The 26,693-nt window shown below is 41.0% G+C and overlaps 1 protein-coding gene across 1 annotated transcript; it reads right to left on the reverse strand.

The window, feature by feature from the left end:
* Positions 1-15,826: 15,826 nt before the first annotated feature.
* LOC120439322 (complement C1q tumor necrosis factor-related protein 3-like) lies at positions 15,827-21,737 on the reverse strand. The gene is made up of 4 exons (XM_039610195.1): positions 21,560-21,737; positions 17,819-17,881; positions 16,443-16,574; positions 15,827-16,334 (listed from the first exon to the last, which is right to left on the reverse strand). The coding sequence occupies exons 1-4, from the start codon at positions 21,735-21,737 to the stop codon at positions 16,057-16,059; spliced, it is 651 nt and encodes a 216-aa protein (XP_039466129.1). The 3' UTR covers positions 15,827-16,056.
* Positions 21,738-26,693: the final 4,956 nt, after the last annotated feature.

Here is a 26,693-nt window from a genome sequence, read left to right on the forward strand (position 1 = left end):
CTCGTCTCTGGTTGTTAGTGACAAAAATTTCGTAGCAGTGATACAAACAATAAATTTCACTCCTATAAGAACTACAAGAAAATCTATAAAGACTGGAATATTCAAACAGATGTGAGCCTTGAAGCATCAGACTACTGGAAATATTTAATGAGAAAATACAACAATGACTTTGCCAAAGAATATGAAGCAGCACCTGCTGACATCCCAAAATCCTGGCATAAAATCAAAAAAGATCAGGCCGAAAAAAGTCTCAAAGAATCATTTAACATCAAGTAACTACTTTTAATACTTTTCATATAATTCTTCTGTACAGAAGAACAGATGTTGTGTTTGTGAGACTGAAGAACACTTCTCAGTATTTTATTAAACAAAAGTAAGATGCTGTCAGTACACAGAAAAATAACCAAAAAATTGTTGGTGACCTGAGTTTGCATTTAACACATTAATGAATGATAATCTGATCAAATTTAATAAATGTTTTGTGAATGTTAATGTTTAATTTACAATTCATTCAAGGTGTTATAAGAAACACATATAAAATGCATGCCATTATCGACTAGGGATTTTTTAAAATCAAATTATAATGGATTCATTTTCTTTCTTATCAGATTTTTGGTATAACTTTCTTACTTTTTTCAATAACAAAGTTAAAAAATGAAAAAGACTTTAAGTATTTTTTTTCTTTGAGGAATCTGGTGTCAAATCTTTACACTTTCAATATTTTAAACTATCATCTGAGGATAAAAGTTTTTATTACAATATGTGATTTTCTTACTTAAAAAATAGAATTTGAGATTCTTTCATATCACATCAGAATTGTGCATTTTATATCACTTTATATCTGGTGTGATCCATAAATCAGGTTAATCAGTTAAGTCACTCAGTTATAACTAATTGCAAACTGTGGATCAAACTGTGTGTTATTTACAAAAAACTTGATGTAATCTGTTTAGCAATCCACCAGGCCATCAATGTCCTCCCTGTGGTCATCACAAAGCACTTCCCACATGGTTGAGTCAAAACAGTCCTTCACATGACCCTCCTCAGTGTCCTCAGCCCATCTTTTCCCAGTGTGGGTGACTACTAGTTCCCTGTGTACTAAAGTGCAATACACAGAGAGGAGGCACACCAGGTTGTGATTTGATCTTCCCAGGGGAAGAAGGAAATATATACATATGCCTCTTTTGTGTTAGCATACAGTATGTCCAGTGTTTTATTTTCTCTGGTGGGGCGTGTAACATACTGAGACTTTCATGTTCTGTAAATTGAAGCGACAACAGATCGATAAATGTGAAAAAAAAATTAAAATCACATGTATTTATCTTGACTTCTCATTCTTATTATTATCTTTTTTTTAAAAAAATAAATGAACTCCTCATTAAATAGGAAAAATATTTATATACTATACTTTGTGTTCTCTGAGGCTACGTTCTGCAGGCGAAAGTGCATCAAATCCGATTTTTTTTGACCCTATGCGATATTATTAGGTTATCTACATTATTATGTAAATAACAAAATATCTTAAAGCAAAAATTGGGAAACGTAAAGTCTGAAGTCTTTATATTAAGGGCCATCAGTCAAACAATATTGTTTGCTCTGGGTCTAAACAGAGCGTGTTGTGTATGACATCTTCTTTTGCGCATGCGGGCCGCTTTGAGCGTTCACACTAGAGCGTGTTTGCTGTCACATTTTATTTGTAGTGTGAACAAGCAGACAAAAAAATCGGATTTGATCAAAAAAATCGGAATTGAGGATTAAGAGCTGCGGTGTGAACGTAGCCTAAGAAACAGGTAAAGGAGTGGGGTAAACAGTGTCTTTTATGGCCTACAGTCTGAGCGTTTTAAAAAAATCTTCATGTGGTCCATGTGAATGTCCCTGCAACAGACTTTCATGTCTTTAGTCTTAAAGAAAGGGAAGGATTTTTAAGTTATAATATTACCTGTTATTTTATTGTTTTACCAGAATGGATCACTTGAGATCAAATTGGGCTCCATTTGGCCCTTGTCCCTGGTCTAAAGAAATCTCAGTGGTTAGTGGAGTGCTTCTGTATTGGTAATTTCTTTGTTTTATGTATTGATCACTTAGTAATAGCAAGATCACTCCTGTCACCAGTTGTATGTAGAATGTTATCACAAGTGGGCCTCATTTTTATTGCACCGTCAACTTGGGCCTATTGTTTGTAGAGTGTTGCAGCACATTACTAAATCACTTCAAATCATGCTCACCGGATGTTTGCAGGTTATTTTTGACACTTCATCTCACTGATGTGCTAAAAACAAAACTGATAAACTGCAACTTATCCTTAAAACAGCCTCAAAACTCATAATAGTTTGAGGCAACACTGGATCTCAATTCAATTCAATTCAATTCAATTTTATTTATGATAGAGCAGCGTTTAACGACTGGGTCAGTCACCAGTTGTATGCGTGTAGAATGTTATCACACAGTGGGCTCAATTCAATTCAATTCAATTCAATTTTATTTATATAGCGTAAAATCACAACAAAAAATACTCAAGGCTTTTATATAGAGTAGTGCACAATAATAAATACAGAGTCATATGACCCCTATGAGCAAGCACTTTGGCGACAGTGGGAAGGAAAACTCACTTTTAACAGGAAGAAACCTCCGGCAGAACCAGGCTCAGGGAGGCGGCCATCTGCTGCGACCGGTTGGGGTGAAAAGAAGGAAAACAGGATGAAAGACATGCTGTGGAAGAGAGACAGAGATTAATAACAGATATGATTCGATGCAGAGAGGTCTATTAACACATAGTGAGTGAGAAAGGTGACAGGAAGGGAAAAACTCAATGCATCATGGGAATCCCGGCAGCCTCACGTCTGCAGCATAACTAAGGGAGGATTCAGGGTCACCTGGTCCAGCCCTAACTATATGCTTTAGCAAAAGGAAAGTTTTTAAGCCTAATCTTGAAAGTAGAGATAGTGTCTGTCTCCCGAATCCAAACTAGAAGCTGGTTCCACAGAAGAGGGGCCTGAAAACTGAAGGCTCTCCTCCCATTCTACTTTTAAATACTCTAGGAACAACAAGTAGGCCTGCAGAGCGAGAGCGAAGTGCTCTAATAGGGTGATATGGCACTACAAGGTCATTAAGATAAGATGGGGCCTGATTATTTAAGACCTTGTATGTGAGGAGCAGGATTTTGAATTCAATTCTGGATTTAACAGGAAGCCAATGAAGGAAGCCAAAACAGGAGAAATATGCTCTCTCTTTCTAGTCCCTGTCAGTACCCTTGCTGCAGCATTTTGGATCAGCTGAAGGCTTTTCAGCGAGTTTTTAGGACATCCTGATAATAAAGAATTACAGTAGTCCAGCCTGGAAGTAATAAATGCATGAACTAGTTTTTCAGTATCACTCTAAGACAGGATATTTCTAATTTTAGAGATGTTGCGCTAAATGGAAGAAAGCAGTCTTACATATTTGTTTAATATGTGCATTGAAGGACATGTCCTGGTCAAAAATGACTCAAGGTTCCTCACAGCATTACTGGAGGCCAAGGTAATGCCATCCAGAGTAAGAATCTGGTTAGATACCATATTTCTAAGATTTTCAGGGCCAAGTACAATAACCTCAGTTTTATCTGAATTAAGAAGCAGAAAGTTATGGTTCATTCCTGCAGTTTAACTAATTGGTCTGTGATACCTGGCTTCATGGATAGATAGAGTGGTCATCTGCATAGCAGTGAAAATTTTTTCTAATGATGCTGCCTAAGGAAGCATGTATAATGTAAATAGAATTGGTCCTAGCACTGAACCCTGGGAACACCATAATTGACCTTATGTTTGAAGAGGATCCATTTGAACAATTGGAGTCTAATTGATCTGTTAGCAAACTATTAGTAACAATAGACCTGAAGATTTTCAGGGCCAGAGACTGCAGTGCAGTACCTGTAATACCAAAGCATGTTCTAATTTCTAATAGGATATTATGGTCAACAGTATCGAACGCAGCACTGAGGTCTATGTTTGCATAGACATGAGTCCACTGTCAGAGGCCATAAGAAGATCATTTGTAAACACTAAAGCTGTTTCTGTAAAGCTCTGAAACCTGACTGAAACTTTCCTCTGCAGATGATCTGTTAGCTGTTTGACAACTACTCTTTCAAATTTTGATATGAAAGGAAGGTTGGAGATTGGCCTATAATAAGACAGCTGGGTCTAGGCTTTTTGAGTCCATACTGTGGTACATAGCCGATTATTAGAGATCACCCATACTAGATTGATGAATTAATTAATGGCAGGACTTCTTTGAGCAGTTTTGTAGGAATGGTAAAAGACATGTTGATGGTTTGGAGGAAGTAATTATTGAAGTTAACTCAGAAAGATCAATTGGAGAAAAAGAGTCTAACTTAACATCGATGGTACTAAAAGTTTATTTTATTACATCTGTGGGACGATTATGTTTCTCTTATGATAAAAATTTTATTTGTGAAGAAGTTCATGAAGTCATTACTAGTTAACGTTAAAGGGATTGTTGGCTCAGTAGAGCTGCAGCCTGATTTCTTCAATCAGTGACGAATAGTTAGATGTTCTGGCTTTGCATTTAAAAGCAGCAAGTTTTCTCCAGGCTTGATGATCCTCTAAATTTGTGACTAGTTCCAGCATTCTGCTTTAGTTCATTTTGATATACCACAGTCAGGTACATTTGAGGCCTTAGTTTTCACAGGAGCTACAGTATCCATGTACAGAGAACAAGATAATCGACCTCTGTTGGAGTAGCGTTCAGATAGCTGCTCTGCTCTATGTTGGTAGTACAGTGAAAAACCACATTATTATGGTTTATGTCTCTGTCATTCTAGTTGCTCTGTCTCCCCTGTCAGCTGTATCCCCTTGTCTAGTTCTCCAGCATAGTTATGAATGGTGAAATGGACTCACAAAGTGTCATCGGTATCCAGCTTCAAGCGCACTTCTTCCTCAAAGTGTCCTGTAGTTTATTCAGTAGCCAGCACCCCGTGTCCATTCTGTGTTGCTGCAAAAGCCAAACTATCACTGAAGCTGCACGCACCAGGGTTTAAGCCATTGTGCTCTCACAAAGGGTGCTTGTGTTCTGTCAGAAATTAAAAGAACATAAGGCCAATTTTTGAGTTCACCTTTTAGAAAAGGCTACTCCTTTCCTGTCTGAGGCAGAAGAACGCTAGAGAGGACAACGCTGAGATTGGAGCGAATGAACTTGAAAAAGTCACTGCCTTTTGTGCTGTTCGGGTCCCAGTTTTGTTTCATTCGGATAACCCTCAGCTTTGTCAGTTTGCCAAGTCGGATCGCACCATTGCTGCCTGTTATAAGCTTGCCCAAACTAACTGAAAAACACCCACGGTCGCCACACCATCCGGGACCTTGTTCATGATGGCTATGGGTCGGGGATGAGGAGGTGGTCTCCATGTCTCTGTTCCTGTTCCTCATCCCGAGGAAACGCTGCCTCGCCTTCGAAAGAGAAATGCATCCGAGGGCCGCCCAGCCTCCTGTTCCGCTGGAGGGTCCGCTAATTCTGTTCCCGCTGGAGGGTCCGATGCCGTAGGGCCCGTCCAGCCTAGAGAAGGGTCCGAGGGGCCCCGCCCAGCCTGTTGCCTCGGAGGGTCCGAGGAGCCTTCTGTTCCCCACCACCGGGTGCATGTGATCTTCTGCTAAGCACTGTCCACTTCACGACCACAAAGGTCCCATCCTCCGCTGGAGGGTCCGAGTGAAAAATGTACAGCCTTTAAACCTGTCTCCGCTGGCAAAAGGTCCAGGAGCCCGCCAGCCTCATGGAATGCAAGCGCCCACATTGTTCAGTTATTGAAGGACCACAGACGCTTGCAGCCACGCCTACTTTATGTGCTCTGCAGTGCCCACCTCAGTTACTCATGTTGCCAGGGAATGTCACATGAACCTACAATGCAATGAATGTGAGCCCCCAGCTGACAAGCACTGCACTGCTCTTCATCGGGAGACTACCTCCGGTCCCAGAAGTGTCCTGCCTCCTGCCTCGCCGGCTGCGGCCTCCGAGTCTTCAGCGTCGCCGGCTGCAGCCTCAGACCACCAAAACACCATCTTTCGTGCTAAGTGCCGGCCTCCTTCCATCTGCCTAGTGCTTCCGGCCTGCCCGTCCTGCCCGGCCTACTCCTCCTGAAGCTCGCCCTGCTTTGATCTTACTGTCCGAAGAGCCCTGTCTCATACTTGTTCACTTTCCAGGCCAATGACTGGGCGTCGTTGCCGGCAACAATTTTGTTGTGTTGCTTTCCGGGCCCGGTTTTTTGTTTCTTGCTCCTTGTTTGGTTTGTTTCGAGCCCTCCTGCCTGTTTCCCCACCGCCCACCCTGGTTGGGTTGTTTTTGTTATGGTTTGGGCTGTCTGGGAGCCAGCCCTTTAGGGGGTACTGGGTGGGTTTTGGGTTTTCTAGTCTTTGGTTTCTTTGAGTTCTGTCTTATTTGCTCTGTCATCTAGTTGCTCTGTCTCCCCTGTCAGCTGTATCCCCTTGTCTAGTTCTCTGTGTATCCTTAGTTGCTATATTCCGTGTCCAGTCAGTCTGTGTCTGTAAGTTCAGTCTGTGTTGTGTTTCCTGTTTTCCTTTGAAGGTCTCTGTCTTTTCTCAGTGTGTTCAGTTTATTCTTTGTCTCGTTATTTGCCCCAGCTGTGTTTCCCTCCTGTTGCCCGTCATTACTCCCTCTGGTTTCCTGTGCTCTGTTGCCAGAACCTAAAATCTGTCAGTGTTAAGTTTATTTTGATTTTCCCAGTGTTTTGTTACCCTTTTGAGTTCAGCATTAAAGCTGCTTTGAGTTCACCTTTTGTCTCCGGATGGCACTTTGGGTCCTTTTCCTGTCTGCACACAGCCCAGGTACAGGGCACAACAGTGGGTGGATTATATTCTTAAACTTAGATCCACTGCTGTGTAATCAATTATTGTAAATGTGAATGTTATCAGGAAATGATCAGACATGGAGAAAGATCTAGAGTTTTGAATATGTTCATTTTAAGTGGAAATTGTATTTTTATTGTTATATATCACAAAATGTTGAACTTAAGCGCACTCACACACACAGGTGTACACAAGGGTGCTTGCATACATATCAGAGGAGTTCTACAAGTGTATGCTCACCCATTCATTTTTCATTATCAGATTGTATAACTATATACATACATAAACTTCCTTGGCTGCTTATGAATATTTCAATGGATGACAAAGTGTTAAAGCATATTGTGCACTGTTGGTCCTGAAGCTGCACAGCACATGCACGGGTGTGCTGCTGAATAATCATTCAATATTTAATATTTACTGTTTTTGTACTATGTTAGTGCCTAACTATACTCACGTATCTATGGATGCCATTGTGTTTTCATATTGTGTTGATGTCAGTTCAACATGAGGTCTTGTTGTTTGAAAACCACATTTCTTTTAACAGGTGATCCAAGCGGACTTTTTCTCAGTATCTTCCAGGGACCGCACAAAAGCCACAATGCTCCACACTTCCCCTGTGCCAATCTCTCTTGAGTCAGATCCAGACTTTCTGTATAATTGTCTGTTTTAATCCAATTTGTAAATCAGATAACTTAATAGCTGTAAAATATATAAACAAACAGGTCTAATATAGACTAGTTAATCCATCCTTCAGTGGCCAAATAAAACCACTCATGGAATGAATATGGCATTGGCATGTCACATTTTCTCCACTGCACTGCAAGGGTTCATCGGGAAAACTCCCATAAATCCTCCTGCATCAGTCCTGGGCATTTTCCTGGATCCTGCCCTGCTGATGACACAATTTAATTCTGATTGCTGAAGTAGCGAAATTGTGTTGTTGCTCCGGGGGATGGGTTTAGTTGGGGAAATTTCACACACAAAAAAATTTGTGTGATAAGAACTGAGACTATGAGACTATGTTCAAGATGTATATTGATATATATTATTCAAATTCACAGCGCTCACTATACAGCATTGCTCTATTAAATATAAGCAACAAAAAACTTTTTTCAGTATCTTCTTTTACTGAATTGCCAGTGGAGACCGCACTCAAAAAATAAATCCGTTGGGCATTTTTCAGTTGGACGCTGATTTCAGAGTAGAGCGGCTGTGGTGAGTGAGAAAGACACTTTTCAATTTTAGGACTGTTTATTCTGGGGCCGTGTTTTTGTGGCAGAAGATAATAATAAAATGGGTCTTCTACTTCACCTGTTCACTCTGACCGGAGAACTAATCAAGGAGAAACTGTTTTCGTTGAGCCTGCTCCTCTGCCTGTCAGTGTCCCAGCCCCTCTTTTATCATATCCACCACTCCGGCCTGAAGCTCAGTCAGCTACTCCACCACCTGCTCCACTCCCACCACAGTCAGTCCCCTGCTCAGTCTCTAGTTCAATCTCCTGCTCAGCAGCCATCAGCTCAGTCTCCTGTGTAGGGGTGGGTTTCGTTTAGGTTTTATCCGATACCGGTGCCAAACCGGTACTTTTAAAACGGTGCCGGTGCATAAACGGTGCTCGAATAGGTGCTTAATCACATTAAAATGTTCCTAATTTAATGTTTAAAAGCACTTGAAAAAGGCAAAATCCCATGTAAAATTAGGGCAACAAACTGTATTGTCATTACTGAAAATAACTGTATTTTTATGAGAAAGTTATTTTCTGTTATTTGATGGTATTATTTTGGCGCCCAGCTGCCGGAATATTAGTTTTTCTAGGATTTTTTTTTAACAGTGTATGGTTCCAAGCACTGTCACCAGTCTTTGCATTTTATTATTACCTCATAACACTGGTTTAATCAGCTTGATCCTTAAGCCCAAGGAGCTATGAATCAAAGGAACATGTGACTCACACATAAGGTTTGGGTTAATTGAAATATTAAAATTAAAATCCTGACCGGCGTGCATGAACTCATTTCCTGGGAACAAACTGATGTTCCAAAGATCAGCTGAAGACAAAATCATCGTTTACTGTTACTATAGATGTATGGCGCGTTTCATTGTAATTATTGTTATTTAACCCTGTCATGCATGAATTATGACAACCTCAATTAGGATTTAAGTATTTTTATTCTATGCCTATGTTTTATTTCCTTTATTGCCTAAAAATGAATAAAAACGCTTACAAAAAAATCCTGATTGAGGTTGTCATAATTCATGCATGACAGGGTTAAGACAGTTTGCCTGACAGTGGACATATGAGGCCTTTGGCCTTCTTTTTTTTTTTTGTATTCTTGACTGAAGTCACCTAAAGCGCCCGCTCATGTTTGTAGCCCCATCATCACCTTGATCCCAGATGTTGTCAATCTTTAGGTTATTTTCTTTCACTAGAGCCATTACTGGCTTTTCTAGAGCATCTCCACTTGTTGACTCCACATTACACACCTGAAGGAAGCGCTCCTTGATTTCCATGTTGTGCACATATCTGAATGAATCCTGCTTGGTGTACAACACATCTGTGGTTTCATCCATCAGTATAGAAAAGATTCCACACTCTTGCATTTCTGTTTGAATGACACGTCTTACTGATGTGGCCGAAGCTTTGATTATGTCGTTCAGACTTCTGTTTGAGAGGAGCGAGACGGAGGTCTTTTTCCAGGTCCCTGTCACTCTTATATGGCACCAAGGTGTAATTTAATTACACTGTCATATTTGCAGAACAACTCGACTAACTCTCAGAAAGATTTTGGCTTTACAAGGTCTCATCATCTCCCCTGAAAGGCATACCCTGTCTTGCTAAAGTGTGATGTTATGAAATGAGACAAAATTTCCCTTTTTTTTCTTTTGCAGCTTGGGACACTTGGTCAGCTACTTCAAAAGCCGCAGATTTAACCCTTCTGTTTTCATCATTTAGGAAAAAAGGACAGCTGAAACAATACATAACATCAGCACTTGGAGAATACTCTAGACATGGATTATACTCATACCACTTCTTTTGAAATAATTCTCCCTCTTCATTCTTTGAATATGATGAGAGTTCTGGTTGTCAGGGTCCAACATTATCACACATTTGAGTAAATCCATCATCATACTGTATGTGGATTATGCATGACATGGGCAGGATCAGTTATGTGTGCGAGTCCAAATTGCTCTTTCAGAGCTTTCAGTCAATGAAAGACAAGTTTTTTGTGAGCAGTCCAGACAGCAGCTGATTATCTCTGATGTCACACCTACTGTTATAACTGTTACTGTGTGTCAAACATCAGCCTGATGTAACAGTGTTTGTGTTGTATGACTAGATCACAGCACTGTGTGCGATCATCAGGCACTGGCAACTGTGTGTCCACTGTATGGAGCACATGACCAGTGTAAACTATCTGTTAACTGAGAAGAGTGGTAGCATCTCTGCTGAGGTACAGACAGGAAGTAATAGACTGAGATTCTAACATGAGTTCTGTAACATGAGAGCTGGTGCTGAATTCACCGACTGCTTAGAGGCAAGAGGCAACGTAGACCCTGGACAGGTCACCGCTCTGAGAGAGAGAGACTGAGTCACAGAGAGTGAGAAAACACAAAGTGAGAGAGGCCACACAGACTTCCATGTTAAAATAAATGAACATGTTTGCATCACACTACAAAAAAACAAGACAAACAAACTTTCTCTGGTCCCTATCGCTAATATCGGCCTTCATAACAACAGTACAGTGTGTAATTATTATTATATTATTATTTCTTATATAGTCCACATGTTTAAATTGTATTAAAGCTTAAAGTTTGCAATATTATTTTCTGTACTCTGACCTCTGGACTGGATTTCATTGGGGGATGTTGATTAACAGGTATCACAGTCTGTATGAAGCTCCTGTACCATCTTTTGATGCAGCTTGATAATCGAGCTAACTAGCTTTAGCTGATAACTCACTCGTGGTCACTATGGTCACCCTCCACCAGTCACAAATATCCTGAACTCGTCTCCGCTCTGCTCTCGGTTCAAATCACATTCTAGTTCAGAGTGAATCAGTGCAGGACGAGTAACATCATTTCAGTTCACAGCAGCTTCAGAGCAGATTTCCACTCTGTGAACGATCCTCCATCCATGTGACAGGAACAGACTCAAATCTCAGGTTCATCTCTGCAGCAGGGAGGCAGTCTCAGTGAGCACCTCGACAGTCAGGGTTTGTTGGACTGACTGAAGCTGCATGAGTAAAATCAATGAATCTTTACTTCATTAACTGGTTTAACATGTCAAACAGCACTAAAAACAGCTTTTACAGCATCACAAAACCAAAAAAAAAAGAATTAAGCACAAACACCGTAGTTTTTCCTTTGCAGAGAGATTTCTTCATATTCGTGAAATATTTGATGATGTTGTGTACTATAGTTTGACAGTTTCTCAAATATGTCAGATTTAAGAGGTTAAAGTATTGTCATTTATAAAGCAGCTGCTCTACTGCAGCACCCAGTTTCACCAGTAGATGGGAGCAGATGTTAAACATGATTCGTGGCCATTTGAATCATCACAGAGGTGTTTAACAGGAGGAGCTCTGTGCTGGTTCAGGAGATGTGATCTAGATGGAAGTTCAGTCAAGTCCCATGTTCTTAGTTTGTAGTACATTTTGACTTATAAATAAACAAAACTAAAATAAAAACTCTTCAGTATCAAACAGATGCATCCTGTGCTGCAGTCACTGACTGATCTTTTTGCTGTTTTTGGTCTGTGGTTGTGATTTAATGTTTATTACTGGTTTTCTGTACAAAGTATAGATGCGATCTTTGTTAGTCACCACCAAACCACAATGATCTGACACCTCTGTGAAACCCACAGACCCACACCAGAAAAAAAAAATGTGAGAACAAAAGTTTATTTGACCTGTAGAGAAACTAAACTGCTGCTGTGGAAACAAGAGCTAAAAAACATGAATACAACATAAGTGATGATGTTACTGAGGACACAGAACAACTGGAACTTTAATTGGATTCTGTAAAATGAAAGTATGTAGAAAATAAGCAGTATTGTGATCTGAGCCCAAGAAAAAACTTGGATTTAGGTCCATAATTGGTTGAATGAGGACACTTTCTTTAAATGTAGCTTCTGTGTAACCATCTCCTGAACCAGCACAGTGGTTTGTACCTTGTTGAAAGCATTTGATTATAGAGTTTGACAATGACACGCCTGCATCCTCTTGCTGTTCTTGACTTGGAATCATGTTGTGTAGTTGTTTTTCTTAAACATGACAATAATTCTGTCATCATGCACTTTGCTGGGCCTTTCAATGTGGCTCAGCTGGTCAGTGGATTCATTCTGTTTAATGATGCATCATATTGTTGATTTGGCCACTCCTGCAGTTTTGCTCTCTCTGATGGGTTTATTGTCACTTGCACTGACATCTCTCGAGACCTCACACTGAACATAGTAAAAACAGTGAAAAGCTATAAATTATACATTCAACATGGATCGATGGAACAAGGCAGCGGACTTTACCTGGCCATGAAACTCCTATCAGTAAGTTGTTGCCCCTGTGAATGCAGGACTATCTATAAAATTGCTGTAATTCCTAACAGGTAACACAGTACTTTACTTAAATGTTTTTAATTAAGGACTGAAGTCTACACTACAGTCACATCCTGATTGTTCAAGTTAAAATTCACTGTGGTGGTATTTAGAGTCAAAACTACAAAAATGGTGTCTTCATAAAAACAAATTATGCCAACAATGAGGAAGAGCCAGGAGAGAGAGGGAGTTCTGGGCTTCTTTGCTTTGGCTGCTGCCCCCACGATCTGGCCATGGATACACATAAGAAGATGGATGGACAGAGGGACTCTGGTCTGAGGTGCTGGGGGGACCAGTTAGAGACCAGCAGCTGGACGTCAGTGGTTGGACTGGTGGACTACTTCAGTGAAGAGTAGACGACGTCTGGCTCTGGACGTCTGAACACAAACACACACAGTTCAAAGAACAGGAAACATGATTACAATCTCTGTAGTTTCGTCTTGATGCTCAATCATCCAGTAAATCTCCAAAAGTTGAATCTGTTCATCTGGACGTAGCGTTTTGTGGGAGAAACGTTTCGTCACTCATCCAAGTGACTTCTTCAGTCTCAGCTGACTGCAGGTTTCCCCAATCTTATAAACAGTACATTTGCATAATGACTTCAGATCCAGAAAGGATAATCTGGGGAAAAGGAGGATCGCATTTGCCAGCCCAGAGCCTGCGTATGCGTACTTGTGTGTACTTGTGGTCTCGTGGACTTGTGATATGTTGGAGAACAAGTGCTGTTCCAGTTCAAGGTGCACATGAAGCCAAGAACGCGAAAATTTCTGTGATGTGTTTTTGCTCCTCCCGTTTTATCGAGCATGTGTCGGTGGTGACTTGTGTGGACTTGGTACAGCTAAAGCGCAGGAGAGCAGCTAAAAAACCTTTAAACATTACACAAAATAAACTTTTAAGATATTTTCAAGCAAGAATGTATCTGTGTAAAGTTCAAATTTCTGCTCGATTTATCAAGACGTCACATATTAGCAAAAATGCTCTGACGTTTTCGGAGACGTCAGTTTTTTTAATGCTTTGTGGCAGCTTTTGAATATCTGTGGCATCTATTAATGTCAAATCTAGCCTTTCTTTAACAACATAAGCAAACTGCTTTTATATTTAACCGACTTTTCTGTTTAATTTCATTTTAAATAATAATAACAATAGTATTTATTTTGTTAATAAATGTGTTTAAAAACAAGTTTTGTTGCGAAAGCTGTAATCCAGATTAGTGGCCTGTTAAATGGTTAACGTCTAGTTCGGCTTTATAACTGAGAATAAAGTAATTTAGCTTGTCCTTCTAAAGAATTAAGTTAAATTACACATTTGAATCATAAGAAACATTGTGTTACATGTAAACCCTGCCATACTTTAGATCTGGTCATTTTGCTTATTAGAAACTTTATATATTGGAAGTTAGCTTTTAACAAGCATGTAATGATTATATTTAAATTAGGTGGTCTTATTTTAAACACATATCTTTTCAAGCCTAAACTGACCGTGCCAATACTACACATTCAGACACAGTAGTAGATGGTGTTTTTAATACTATATGTGTTAGTCTAATTTGGTTGTATGGGGCCTACATTGACCTTCTGTGTTGTAAGTTATAGTGATTGCACAGCCATTAGGGTCAAATCAGTTTCTGAAAAATGTTCTGTTTTTTCTCCCTCTGCTTGCTTCTTACTGTCTTTGAGGCTCGGGACCAGCACTCCTGCTGTTGGACAGAAAGACATCAGTAAGTATTTTGGTTTTCCAATATATTAGCAACTGTCAGTGACATTTATATTAATCAGGCTGAACTTTAATCATACTTTAGATCAGCCTGTTTTACTTATTGTTTTATTTGTGCTTTGGTTTGGGGAAGTTGTTTCTTTACTGATCTTTTCCTGTCTTCTGTTATTAGACTTGAGATATGACTGCACTATGCTGTTGCTGGTGACCACAGTTAATTCTACAAGACATGCTGTGTAAGTAAACAAACAACAACAGTTTGGTCTGCATTTCTTGAAAGATCACATCCCCCAAACTTAGTTTAGAGGGTCTACACTGTATATAGTGAAGTCTTTCTAACAGCAAAATTTGTTTTTTACCCAAAATCATTTTGCACATCATTAGAATGAAAGTTATTGGCCATGTTTGCATAGCCCTTTTTAAAATGATGCTTTCATGACATTATTGTATGTTGGGTGGTGGTCAGGGCTATCCAGACTGACAATTTGGGACATTGAATGTCACCTCTCCCGTGGGGAGGGAGCCTGAGATTGTCTAAATTGGAGTCTGTTTTATACCAAATGCAGAAAAAATGTTTTAAGAAAGCAATTAAGTTCATGTTCCAAAAAATATGATTGTTTGCTTGCAGGACACCAGGAGAGATGAGTCCTCCGTCACAGATGGTGTGGTCAGTGAAGGTGGTCGCCTGCAGGTTCAAGCTCATTGCATCTCCAACCCACATCCACTGCCACTGTACTTAAGGGAAGTTAAAGACTTTCTTCTGCACCTACATTTGGATCACCTCGATCCATGACAGTCATTCAGGCAGTAATGCCTGGACTGGAAACAAGTATCCTTAAAATAATACAACATTCCAGCTCCTGTGTTGGAATGGAAAACAAATGTGTTGTTTAAATCAGAGACTGCACTTGTGACGGAACAACAAATATTTTATTTTGATTATATAAGTAATGTAAGTACAAAACAAACTGTGGTAGACCTAAACTTATTTTCAGAATAATTACATCTGAGACTTTGTTTCATTGTAAGATTATAACAGTGATGGCAATATAATTGTTTGTTGTTCAGCAGAACATGTCCAGTATGTTGGCTGTTATACTTTGTTGTTTGAAAATAAAAGTTGGGCTGATTTTAGCATCATTACAAAAAGTGTTGTTAATTATTTTTAATCATATTCAGGTTACCACAAATTGTTTGTTTTTTTTCATGTAGCTGAACTTGAAATGTTTGTCAGTGGGTAAACAATTAGTATTTTACAGTCAGAAATATCAAGTCATTCTTAATACTGCAGACTTGCAATGTATAAGTTGCATGCATGCATATTATTTAAGCTTTACTTAGTTTTTTTGAGGTAATAATTTTGCATATATTCTGGGAACTAATTAGATTTTAACGTGCATTATTACCATCATTCGTTACACAGTTAAGTCCATATATTTTGAACACTACAAGAAGTTTTTTTTGTGTGTTTTACTGAAAGATATTACAATTACATTTATATATTGCTATAAAAATAAAACTAATTATCTAATTATGATAAAAGAGCTGCCCGAAATAAAAAGGTGCGCAAAATTAGCTGCAGTTAAAAGCAAACATGTGGGCCAGCAGTCACCAAAATAACAGGCTGACCAACACAGGACAGTGGTGTGGAGGACTCAAAGAAAGGACAAAGAGAAGAGAATCACTGAGCATTTAACTGGATTTATTTGAATCAAAGATAAGAAGAAGAAGTAAATTATCTGAGTCAGTAGAATCAGAGGAGAAGTAGAAACAATTAAACACACAACTAGAACCCAACAGGTCAGAGAGAGAGAGCAAGAAACTGATTCCAGCAGGTGATTTACTTCCTGCTTTGCTTCTAAAACTTGCTAAGCTCCACCCACACAGGAAGTGTTGGAGCTGTCACACTTCTCACATGGGGAAAATCAGATGGCCACTGAAGGTGTTATGATGATTTTGACTGTCATTTAGCCTTGCACCAACAAAGAGACGTACAGACACCTGATCTCCAACCTCTAGAAGCAGTGAGGCTCCATTAGAGGTGCTCACACCACCAGATGTTTGATGTTCATATGCAATAAAAATGTGCTCTCCATTCCTGAACAACACACCACCTGCAGCAATATTTCCATCTCCATATAAGCTCCAGACAAAGTGGTAGACTCCTCTCACTGGTGCAGTGAAAATACCTGCGGGACATTAGTTTTTGTCATGTTAAATGGAAAATCAGCTGTCAGAATATCTTGAACATCAGCCCGACATCAACATAGCTGAGAAGTTACATTCAGTGTTATTACCTGTGTGTGGGTTGTAGGCATTTCCAATGTTTGTGACAACACGTTTGAAGACCAGAGTAATCTCAGTGTTAAAGGGTCCAGTTTCTCTACTTCCTTGATCCAGCAGAGAGGCTGAGAAAGCCACCTGTTTGACTGAATGAAATGAAATAAAAGAAATGTTTTACAGCTAAAAGCATTTCATTGTCACAGAAGAAATCAAACTCTGTGATTGGAAACTGTAATTTGATTGAATCTATTTTTGAGGATCCCAAACTCGTCCTTTAGATCAGACAGGAAGTTATTTTGTAGCTTCTGCCAAGACAACAAACTGTGTTACTCAGTGTTTTAGTTGCATGTTGGTTTGTGCTTCAGATAAACATGAACTCAGTTTAATGTAATTTACTAAATTCGATCCAGTAATGAACTTAATGTGTGTTCTGAAACTTGAAGTTAGAAGTGTGATGTTGAGCTGATCAGAGCAGTTTTTACTTTGAGTGTCTAACATTAATCCATTCAGACATACATTTTAGAATTCAAGTCAATCATCCGTCCATTCTCTTCCACTTGTCCTTAGACATAGAGATGGACAGACAGACATTTGCATTTACATTGCTTCCCACATTCACACATATGGGCAATTTAGAATTACCAGTTAACCTAACACCACTAATTGCATGTCTTTGGACTGTGGGACGAATCCGAGTACCGGAGAGAAGCGACATAAACACCAGGAAAACATCCAAACTCCGCACAGAAAGACAGAGCCAATCACCTCACCATGTATGCAACATAAATGTGTCATGGTCCCTGTGGCTCGCTGGTCGACCCTCTATTAGGCAATATGTTTGTGTTTTCGTGCTCTCTCTCCTCTCTCTCTCTCTCTCTCTCTCGCGGCGACGCTTCCGCTGCTGTCCCACACACCTGCTCTCATCACCACACCAGCCGCTGATCCCAGCTGATTACTGCACTACTTAAGATGGCGAGTCTGCGCTAGTCTTCGCTGGATGGTTGAGCTATCAGCGTCAGTCGAACTTGTGTATCTGCCAACCTGAATCTTGAAAGCCCTTTGTTATAATCCCACTAACCTGACCTTTTGTGTTTAGATCGTTTTTGGAACTGGATTCTGAGAGGAGTGACTGAGGAGGAGGAGGAGGAGGAGCTTTTGTACAGAAAGTGTGGAGCACCTTTTTCTCTAACCCTGTTTCCCACGGACCCTGGCGACCCGGACCCCTTTCCCCCCTGCACGTTGTATATAGCCACTTGGTGATTGTGTTCACTGTAAATAAACGCACTGTTCTTCGCTTAAAGGAATACCCTGGCCTGCGCCTGAGTCTCTTTCGGAAACCTTATCAAAATGTCTATTTTTCTATTTATATTTTCAGATTCCCTCACAGTACCTTGTAGCTGCTGCATCAGCTTATCAGTCTCAATCTTCTGGCTCTCCAGCTTTGCTGCTTGTTCTGAGAAAATGCAAAATGGAGAAAATCTTACTCACAGCACACAGTGATTCACATGTTTTAATCTGTAAGAAACAAAGTAACTGACTTAGAGCTCGGCCATATCATACCATTCACGGTTTACCAGTATAATGTTAGGCAAATTTTTTTCATTGTTGTTTTCATATGCATATGATGAAAGAAGCATGGCGGTAAAAGCGGATCGTTGAATGAAATGGATGAACAAGATTTGGTTTGTAAAAATGGTGCAACTTCAGTGATGTGGAACTGGTTTGGCAGATAGCCACCAGCACGACTAGTACAACTTTGACAAGCTACGAAGCCCCACCCTTGTCAGAGCATTGCAGCTACCGTAGTCAGGAGCCTCGTGGACTCGGAGTAATCTGGGTCCTAAACTCCGTCCCTTTATGTCCCAAAGTCAAACGATGTTCATGCTACAGTGAGCAGTGGTCTCCTCCATGTCCCCTCATCCTCCACCTTACACACTGCAGAGTTACAGTAGGGCCGAGCGCTATATCGAGTTTTTAAAAAAAAAAAATCGATAGATTTTTATACGAGATATAAGATGTGACAATATCTTTTATATCGACATATTGTATGTTACGTTATAATTATAGTGGAACCACAGGTTTGCCTCTCTTTCGTCCACTTTTGTCTCTACGCAACGTTACTTGGCCTCGCCTCTCCTTCACTGAACACAACTCCCCCTCCTCCCCCATCGCTTCACCGGCAGGCAACGACAAGATGGACACGGCAAATCTCCGTTAATGAGTGACTGCGCATCGCCCCGTGTGTGGGGCTGGATGGTGTCAACGTGTTAACGAGCTAACTGCGCTAACGAGCTAACCACGCTAACGCCATACAGCCCAGAGAGGCTTGCTTCAGCCTAAGATCCTTTCATTCTCTCAAAAGTTGACAGTGCGCCTTTTGTATGAATTCTGGTTGTGCTTCATGACCACGAACCAATTTTATGTGGCACATGGCACTCAGCGTCAAAAAATGTTTTAGCACGACTTTGGTAAGCTACGGAGCTGCACCGCTTGATGGATTGTCGGAACATTACGGCTACCGAGGAGCCTCGCGGAGTGATACGTACTGTGCTTCAACATAATATTACCGTGTTGTGTGTGTATAAGGACCATAAATGGCACCTGTTCAGGGACATGGTTACGAAGCGGATTTCAAACTCCAGGCTGTCAGTCACGCAGTAGAAGTTGGGAACAGAGCAGCTGTGAAATCTGTCTGTTATTATGCTCAGCATCTTTTAGTTTACATTTTGACTGCACAATTGTGAGCTTTTTGTTATGCACAAAAACAACATTGTTTTCTTTTATTTATGGAGCATTATTATTTAATAAATGCTCATAAGTTTTTGGAGTAGTTTTTTTCATGTACATCTATGCTGTATGTTAATAAAAGTGCCTGTGTGACATCTGGGACACAGCTTTGACTAAGAACTCTCTTTTTGTTCTTACTTTATGGCTTTAAAAAATATCCAGATATATATCTTATATCGCCATCCAGCCAAAAAATGAATATGAGTTCTGGGTCATATTGCCCAGCCCTAAGCCACAGGACCACACCTCCTACAGGTGCTGGGTGGAGAATGGTTGAAGAAGCAGACCTGTTTGACTCCATCCCTGAACAAACTGATTCTCATTTGAAACCTTTGCAGTTAAACTCTGTCATCTGTATCCGCACACTGTGAACTCTGGCTAGTAGGGCGGTATGGCCAAAAATAATTATCACGATATATATTTGAAATTTGTGATAACGATATAACTGACGACATAATTGATGCAAGACAAAATACTTTACAACTCCACAACTTTATTAGTTAAAAAAAAAGCAATGTATTTTCACGTAAACAAGCAGCTTTTTTTATGTGCAGCAAAGCTATATAAAAATGTAACAGTGCAAATGCAAATTCCTTGCTGACAGTTTAACCAAAATCCATTTCCAGTGGAAATTGGCCGACATATCCTCAGCATAACCATGTATAATATCCACAAAACTTAAAAGGAGGTTAAACACACACAATACGGTAATATTATGTTGAAGCACAGTACGTATCACTCCACCAGGCTCCTGACTACGGCAGTCGTAATGCTCCGACAATACATCAAGCGGTGCGGCTTCGTAGCTTTGCAAAGTCGTGCTAAAACATTTTTTGACAGATTTTTGAGTACCATGTACCACACGGGCGACCGTGGCTCAGGGGGTTGGGAAGGGCACCTGTAACCGGAAGGTCGCCAGTTCGATCCCCGGCCTCTCTGTCCTGGTCGTTATGTCCTTGGGCAAGACACTTTACCCTACCGCCTACTGGTGTTGGCTAGAGGGGCTGATGGCGCAATATGGCAGCCTCGCTTCTGTCAGTCTGCCCCAGGGCAGCTGTGGCTACAACCGTAGCTTGCCACCAGTGTATGAGCGTGAATGAATAATGTCATTGTAAAGCGCTTTGGGTGCCTTGAAAAGCGCTATATAAATCCAATGCATTATTATTATTATAAAATCGGTTTGGTAATAGCGACGGCCCGCTTGCATGCTCTACCAAAAATGTGCTCTGGTGTGTATCTGACAGATGAAAGCCAAACCCGTTCCACATCACTGAAGTTGCACCATTTTGACAAACCAATTCTGGTTTATCTGTTTCATTCAACAATCCACTTTCGCTGTACTTAGCGTTGTGCTTTTTTCTCCATGTGCGTATGAAAACAAAGGCAGTTTTTTGTTTCAAAAACTGGTCCATCCCAAAGATGGTGTATGCTGTACAGTGTAGCAAGAAATACTCAGACCTCTACATTGGAGAGACCAAACAGCCACTTCATAAATGCATGACACAACATAGAAGAGCCACCTCCATGGGACAAGATTCAGTGGTCCATCTGCATCTAAAGGTCAAAGGTCACTCTTTCGATGATGCCAATGTTCACATTTTGGACAAAGAAGACAGATGGTTTGAAAGAAGAGTGAAAGAAGCCATCTATGTCCACTGTGAACGACCATCTTTGAACAGAGAGTGGGGCTTTTGACACCAACTGTCTGCCATCTATAATCCAGTTTTGAGAGCCCTTCCCAGACACCTTAACGCCCACTCACATCCTGGGCCATCTGATCTCAGGAAATCACATGATAGGTGGCAGAGCAGGTCAGCCACTAATCAGAAGGTCGGTGGTTCGATCCCAGGCTACCTCCTGGCTGCATGCCAAATATCCTTGGGCAAGATACTAACCCATGTTTGCCTACTCGTGGTGGTCAGAGGGCCTGGTGGCGCCCTCTTCAAGCAATGTACAGAAGTCCAGACGCTTTTCTTTCCAAGCTCTTTAGACTGTTTGGTTTGGAAGTGTTTGCCATGAAGAGGAGCTGTGAGCTGTTTCATTATAAACACATTCCAGTCAGTTCCTGATGCTGAGATGAAAAGAGATGGGCTTTTTTGGTTCTTCTAAAAAGTATTTAAATGTTTTGAAGTTTTATACTTTGCAATCAAACATGTAAAAAATCCCCAACATATATGTTTCAACATCATACATCATTAGGATGATATATTTCCAGCACCATGATATGTTCATTGCAATCTCTTTTGACTGCAGCTTCAGCTGATCAGTCTCACTTTTCTGCCTTCACCTCTTAAAGCTTCTTTACATGCTCTTTAACAAATTTCATTGATGTATGAAACTGTACCTTGATTCTCTTTCTGTAGGACAGTGATCCGCTCATTCTGCACAGCCAATGAGGCGGTAAGCTCTCTCAGCACAGCATGGATGTCCTGAGGACAGGGTTGTTGGACTGCAGTCTCAGTCTCAGTTGCTGAAACAGAGCACACCAGAAGCAAAAGTGGGAAAAACATTATGATCTTCATTCTGTCACCGCAAAGCTGCTGTATGACTGTCATCTGTAAATCTGAGTGTTTTATAATGCGGGGAAAAGAGGCGTGAATAAGGAGGTTACTGCCCCACGTGTCCGCTCATCCTCCACCTCACACACTGCAGAGCCACAGGACCACACCTCCTACAAGTGCTGTTGGTGAATGACTCAATAATCAGACTTTAACTGCATGACTGAACAAACTGGGTCATGTTAACAGAGCAGGAATGAAGAGATTTTCTCCTTTGAATTCTCAGCAGTTGACTGTGTACAGAGTTGAAGCCTATATATATCTATATATATATATATATATATATATATATATATATACTCTGAATATAAATAATGTTGTGTTCATCTCAGGTTTGACATTCTCAACATTTGCTATCATGTTTTCTTTCATGTCCATAAACCCATTTTGACCATATTGCAACTTTTTCTTTCTCTTGGTAGTAACCAGACCGAAAAGCAGTGAACATTTCGGTGCCTTATTTCAGTGCTTTCTCCCCCCTGAGCTGTAAAACACTTTAGATTCTAGCCAATCATTTTACCTTTCCAAGGATAGTAGGCGGGCCCAGGTACGTACGTTCTTTTAGAGCAGAGCTACAGATTAAAAATGCCCAAGGCGAAGCGGTCAAACATCTGGCTGTACTTCACAGCAAAAGATGCAAACTCAGCAGCCTGCAACAAGTGCTTGCTGGTATGTTGAGAAGGTAATTTATCCATTTAAATCAGCTGTGGTGGATCAAGGAAACATAAACCTGCAGGGACACTGGCCCTCGTGGACTGGGACTGGGCACCCCTGCTTTAAGGTGATACAGGGCAGCTGTGGCTACAACTGTAGCTTGCCTCCACCAGTGTGTGAATGTGTGTGTGAATGGGTGGATGACTGGGTATGTAAAGCGCTTTGGGGTCCTTAGGCGGGACTAGTAAAAGCGCTATAGAAATACAGGCCATTTACCATTTACTGTGCAAAGGAGGTAACACCTCGAATCTGATGAAACACCTGGTGATTGCCAAGAAATGCACCGTATTTAATAGGTTGCTGCAAGTAGGGCTGCACGATTTTGCATAAAATGAGAATCACGATTTTTTTGCTTAGAATTGAGATCACGATTCTCTCACGATTTTCTTTTCCAATATAAATATTTATTGCACTTATTAACTGCACATCAACTTCGTAACAGTTGAAACTGAAGATAAAAACAATAAATAAACATAAAAACAATAAATGCCTCACATTTTGTGGTTGCCGCAAAATGTTGTACTGCTTGAAATTCCGTCTCCACCGTTGCTCGACACTGCGTGTATAGAGCAGGTAGTGCAACAATAGAAAAATAGTTGCGGGACGGCACTGTGTAGCGTTTGTCTAGAGTGTTGATCATTTTCCTAAATCCCTCGTTTTGCACAGTGTTGATGGGAGCCATATCTTTGGTCAGGTGATAAGTAATAGCCTCCGTAATTTCTTTGTGCCTGCGGGAGTTCGACGTGTATAGGGAAGCGCTGTATAAGGTTCCTGTTATTGATGTTTGGCTGGTTGACCGGGACGGATTTTCTCCTGTCACTTTCTCGTCATCCCTGACGTTTTCTCCGTTGTTTTTCCCTGCCAATTTGAGCATCACGGCACAGCTTCTGTATCACGTGGTACAAGGCTCCGCCCTTGTCATTTGTTGAGCAGGAAGAGGGAGCGCTTGTTTTCATGCAGATTACGTCCCGGATCAAAATGCGGTACAATCGTCGTCGTCTTTTTTTTTTTTTTTTTTTAAATCGTTGTCATTTGGAAATGAGATCGCACATAAGTATGAATCGAGATCGCGATTTTCTAACGATTAATCGTGCAGCCCTAGCTGCAAGACCTCACACCGTGCACAGCTACTGCAGGGGTGGTAAATCTCCATTAGCGAGTTAGCGTGGATCGCCCCGTGCGTGGGGCTGGATGGTGCTTATCATTTTGCAGAAAAAAGAGACTGCTAAAATAAAAATAAAAAAATAATTAATTAAAATAAAAACATAAGAGGTTTTTGGACAAACTTTGCGTTCTTCATTCTTTACCCACCCGTTTGAGCACCCTTTAAGCATCGGCAACGTTTCAAAAGCACCAGTTTGCCAACAGTATTGGATAAAACCTAAACGATACCCATCCCTAGTCATTATTTGGTGTCACAGTCTGCTGAGGCAAACTGATGCTCAGCTGTTTGTTTAGGCAGATATCCAGTTATATCCAGTTCTCCACCCACACAAAGTTGAGTATCTCAGTGTAGCAAGTGACTCTGCAGAAAGGATTTCATACTCTGACCTCCAAACACTTCCCACAGTCTGACTCTGTGGAATTCTCTGGAATTTAGGTCGCAGCTGAAACTTGATATTATATTTCCATGCCTCCACAAATCAAACACTAGTCCTCTTCTCTTTTCTTCTCGACACATCTGTTTACAGTTAGGGATGACAAAAAGTGCAGAAAACAACCATTTACAGCTAAATGCTGCCTCCTCTGGCATCGCTTCCTCATTGGAAGATGAATGTTATTCATGACTGAGTATTGCTTACTGTGAAAGTTTGCATACGCCTGCGCAGCGCTAACATTTACATTACTTTTCTACAGCAGAGGGTTAATCATGTGATTTGATCACTCATCATGATTTAATCAGAACACACCACTTAATAATGTTTTTCTACCACAGGATTACTGGGTTTTGTGTGACTGATTGCCAAGAAATGCACCGAAATTGTGGCAAAAGAGGAGTATAAATTTTTAAATTGCAGGTGTGTTGTGAGGTGCATTGAGAAGGAACGAGTGCGTGAGATCGTCCACAAGATGGAAGCTGAGGCCAGGAGGGAGGCTTCAGGAGGATCACAGAGGAGCAGAGATCACCTTCAGCACAGCAGCCATCCCACAGAGGGTTGTGTGACTGGGCTTCCACAAGATTGTCGAGAGGAGACTTTGAACAGTGAAATCCAGAGGGAGTGAAAGAGATTCGACGTTGGCGTTGAGGAAGACAACCAAGGTGTAAAACGTATTCTGCCCTAAATCTTCAGCGGTGTTGGAACAGGGAAGCATAAGGATGAAAGGAGCGTGCCCAGCTCCAATCGACAGCGCAGAGAGGAAGTTCAGCGATGGAATTGTGCTTCTGTGTACAGCACAGATGCCATGAGACTGGGAAATAACTGACAGCAGTTTTCCCAAGGATGAAGATCACCTAAAGTGTGTCACTTTGCCATGCAGACTTTCATACTTTCATAAAGCAGAGGGGCTTTTGTTTACATTTACATCATGAACACTTCTCTAAGCTGGTTGAAATTTTGAGCCATGGGTGGACATGACTCAAAAAGGGGGGAGAAGATCATCAACAACTTGATCCAATTTCCTTTAAAAAAAACTTTTCCTGCAGTTACAAGAGGAAAGGAGGGGAGTTGTAAATGCAGATGATTCACTGTGTGACTCTATTCACCCCACAGGAAGAATGCAGTGAGAAGATTTAGGGGGCTGATAGGAAGCATAAAAGGAGGGTTGATCAAGCTACAGCTTTGAAGATAGCTGGAAGCCACATGGACACACAATAAAACCCAACTGATGTGTTTGTATGCCCATGCATACATTTGGACTCTGATCATATGGACAATGATGGAAACACCTCGAAGAGACGTTTATGAAGCTCTGCAGAGCTCAACTACTCTGCAGGGAGGTGTGTGATACACACCAGGAGGAGATGCACCACAAAGCTGAAATGTAGTGGCATATGATTTTGAGAATGTTGATTCCTGGTTTGACTGTTGACATTCATTTGGTTACTTGCAGGATGCAGTTTACTGTGTATGAGATGAAAACTGTAGAGATGACAGTGGACTTCAGGAGACATCCCCCAACTCTGCCCCCCCTCATCATATCAGACAGCCCTGTGTCGACTGTGGAGATCTTCAAGTTCCTGGGTACCACCATCTCCCAGGACCTGAAGTGGGAGACCAACATCAACTCCATCCTCAAAAGACCCAGCAGAGGATGTACTTCCTGAGACAACTGGGGAAGTACAGTCTTCCACAGGAGCTGCTGATCCAGTTCTATACTGCAGTCATTGAGTCTGTCCTGTGCTCCTCCATCACAGTCTGGTATGGTGCAGCCACTAAACAGGACAGGTGCAGACTGCAGCGGACTGTACGGGCAGCAGAAAGGATCATCGGCGCCCCCCTGCCCTCCATCCAGGATCTGTACCTCTCAAGAACCAGGAAACGGGCAGGGAAAATCATCACAGACCCCTCACACCCTGGACACAGACTTTTTGATCTGCTGCCCTCTGGCAGACGGTACAGGAGCCTGCAGACCAGGACCACCCGACACAGGAACAGTTTCTTTCCCCTCGCCATCTCCCTTCTAAACAGTTGACCTGTCACACTGCTCCCACTGCCAGACTGCAACTGCACCTTATGTACATTCTGTAGTATTCATTCCACCTCATTTCATTTCTGTATTTTATGTACATAAGTTTAGTTATTTATAGTTGGTTTACACAGCTTTGTGTATGCATGTGTAATGTACATATAGGTGTGTGTGTGTGTGTGTGTGTGTGTGTGTGTGTGTGTGTGTGTGTGTGTGTGTGTGTTTTACATTGCTGTGCTTGAGAGCCACCATCTACCGGAACCAAATTCCTTGTATTTGTCTGCACATATACTTGGCCAATAAACACGATTCTGATTCTGATTCTGATGAGATGAGTGAGAAGTAGGATAATGGCTAAGCATGTTTGGTACATTTATTAACTGTGAACTTTTCAGTGATAGGAGGTGAATGACTTGAGGAGTTGTGTGTAAATGAAGCCTACACTGAAACTGTCAAACACAAGGGTGGATAACTGTTCATTTAAGTACATAGTGATAAAAAGAGAGGACTGTTACATTGAAATTGTTAAATGTTGTCATTGTGTTACTTAAATTTGTAAACCGATTAACTGTCTGACTG

This window comes from Oreochromis aureus, linkage group 3 (assembly GCF_013358895.1).
Source record: "Oreochromis aureus strain Israel breed Guangdong linkage group 3, ZZ_aureus, whole genome shotgun sequence".
In the NCBI taxonomy this organism is placed as follows: domain Eukaryota; kingdom Metazoa; phylum Chordata; class Actinopteri; order Cichliformes; family Cichlidae; genus Oreochromis; species Oreochromis aureus.

Excerpts from the sequence above, each read along its gene's own strand:
- LOC120439322 (XM_039610195.1), bottom strand. The coding sequence starts at position 21,737 with ATGAAGATCATAATGTTTTTCCCACTTTTGCTTCTGGTGTGCTCTGTT. Across the intron at positions 16,575-17,818 it reads GCTGATGCAGCAGCTACAAG|TCAAACAGGTGGCTTTCTCA; the intron begins GTACTGTGAGGG and ends CATTTCATTCAG. Across the intron at positions 16,335-16,442 it reads TGCCTACAACCCACACACAG|GTATTTTCACTGCACCAGTG; the intron begins GTAATAACACTG and ends AATGTCCCGCAG.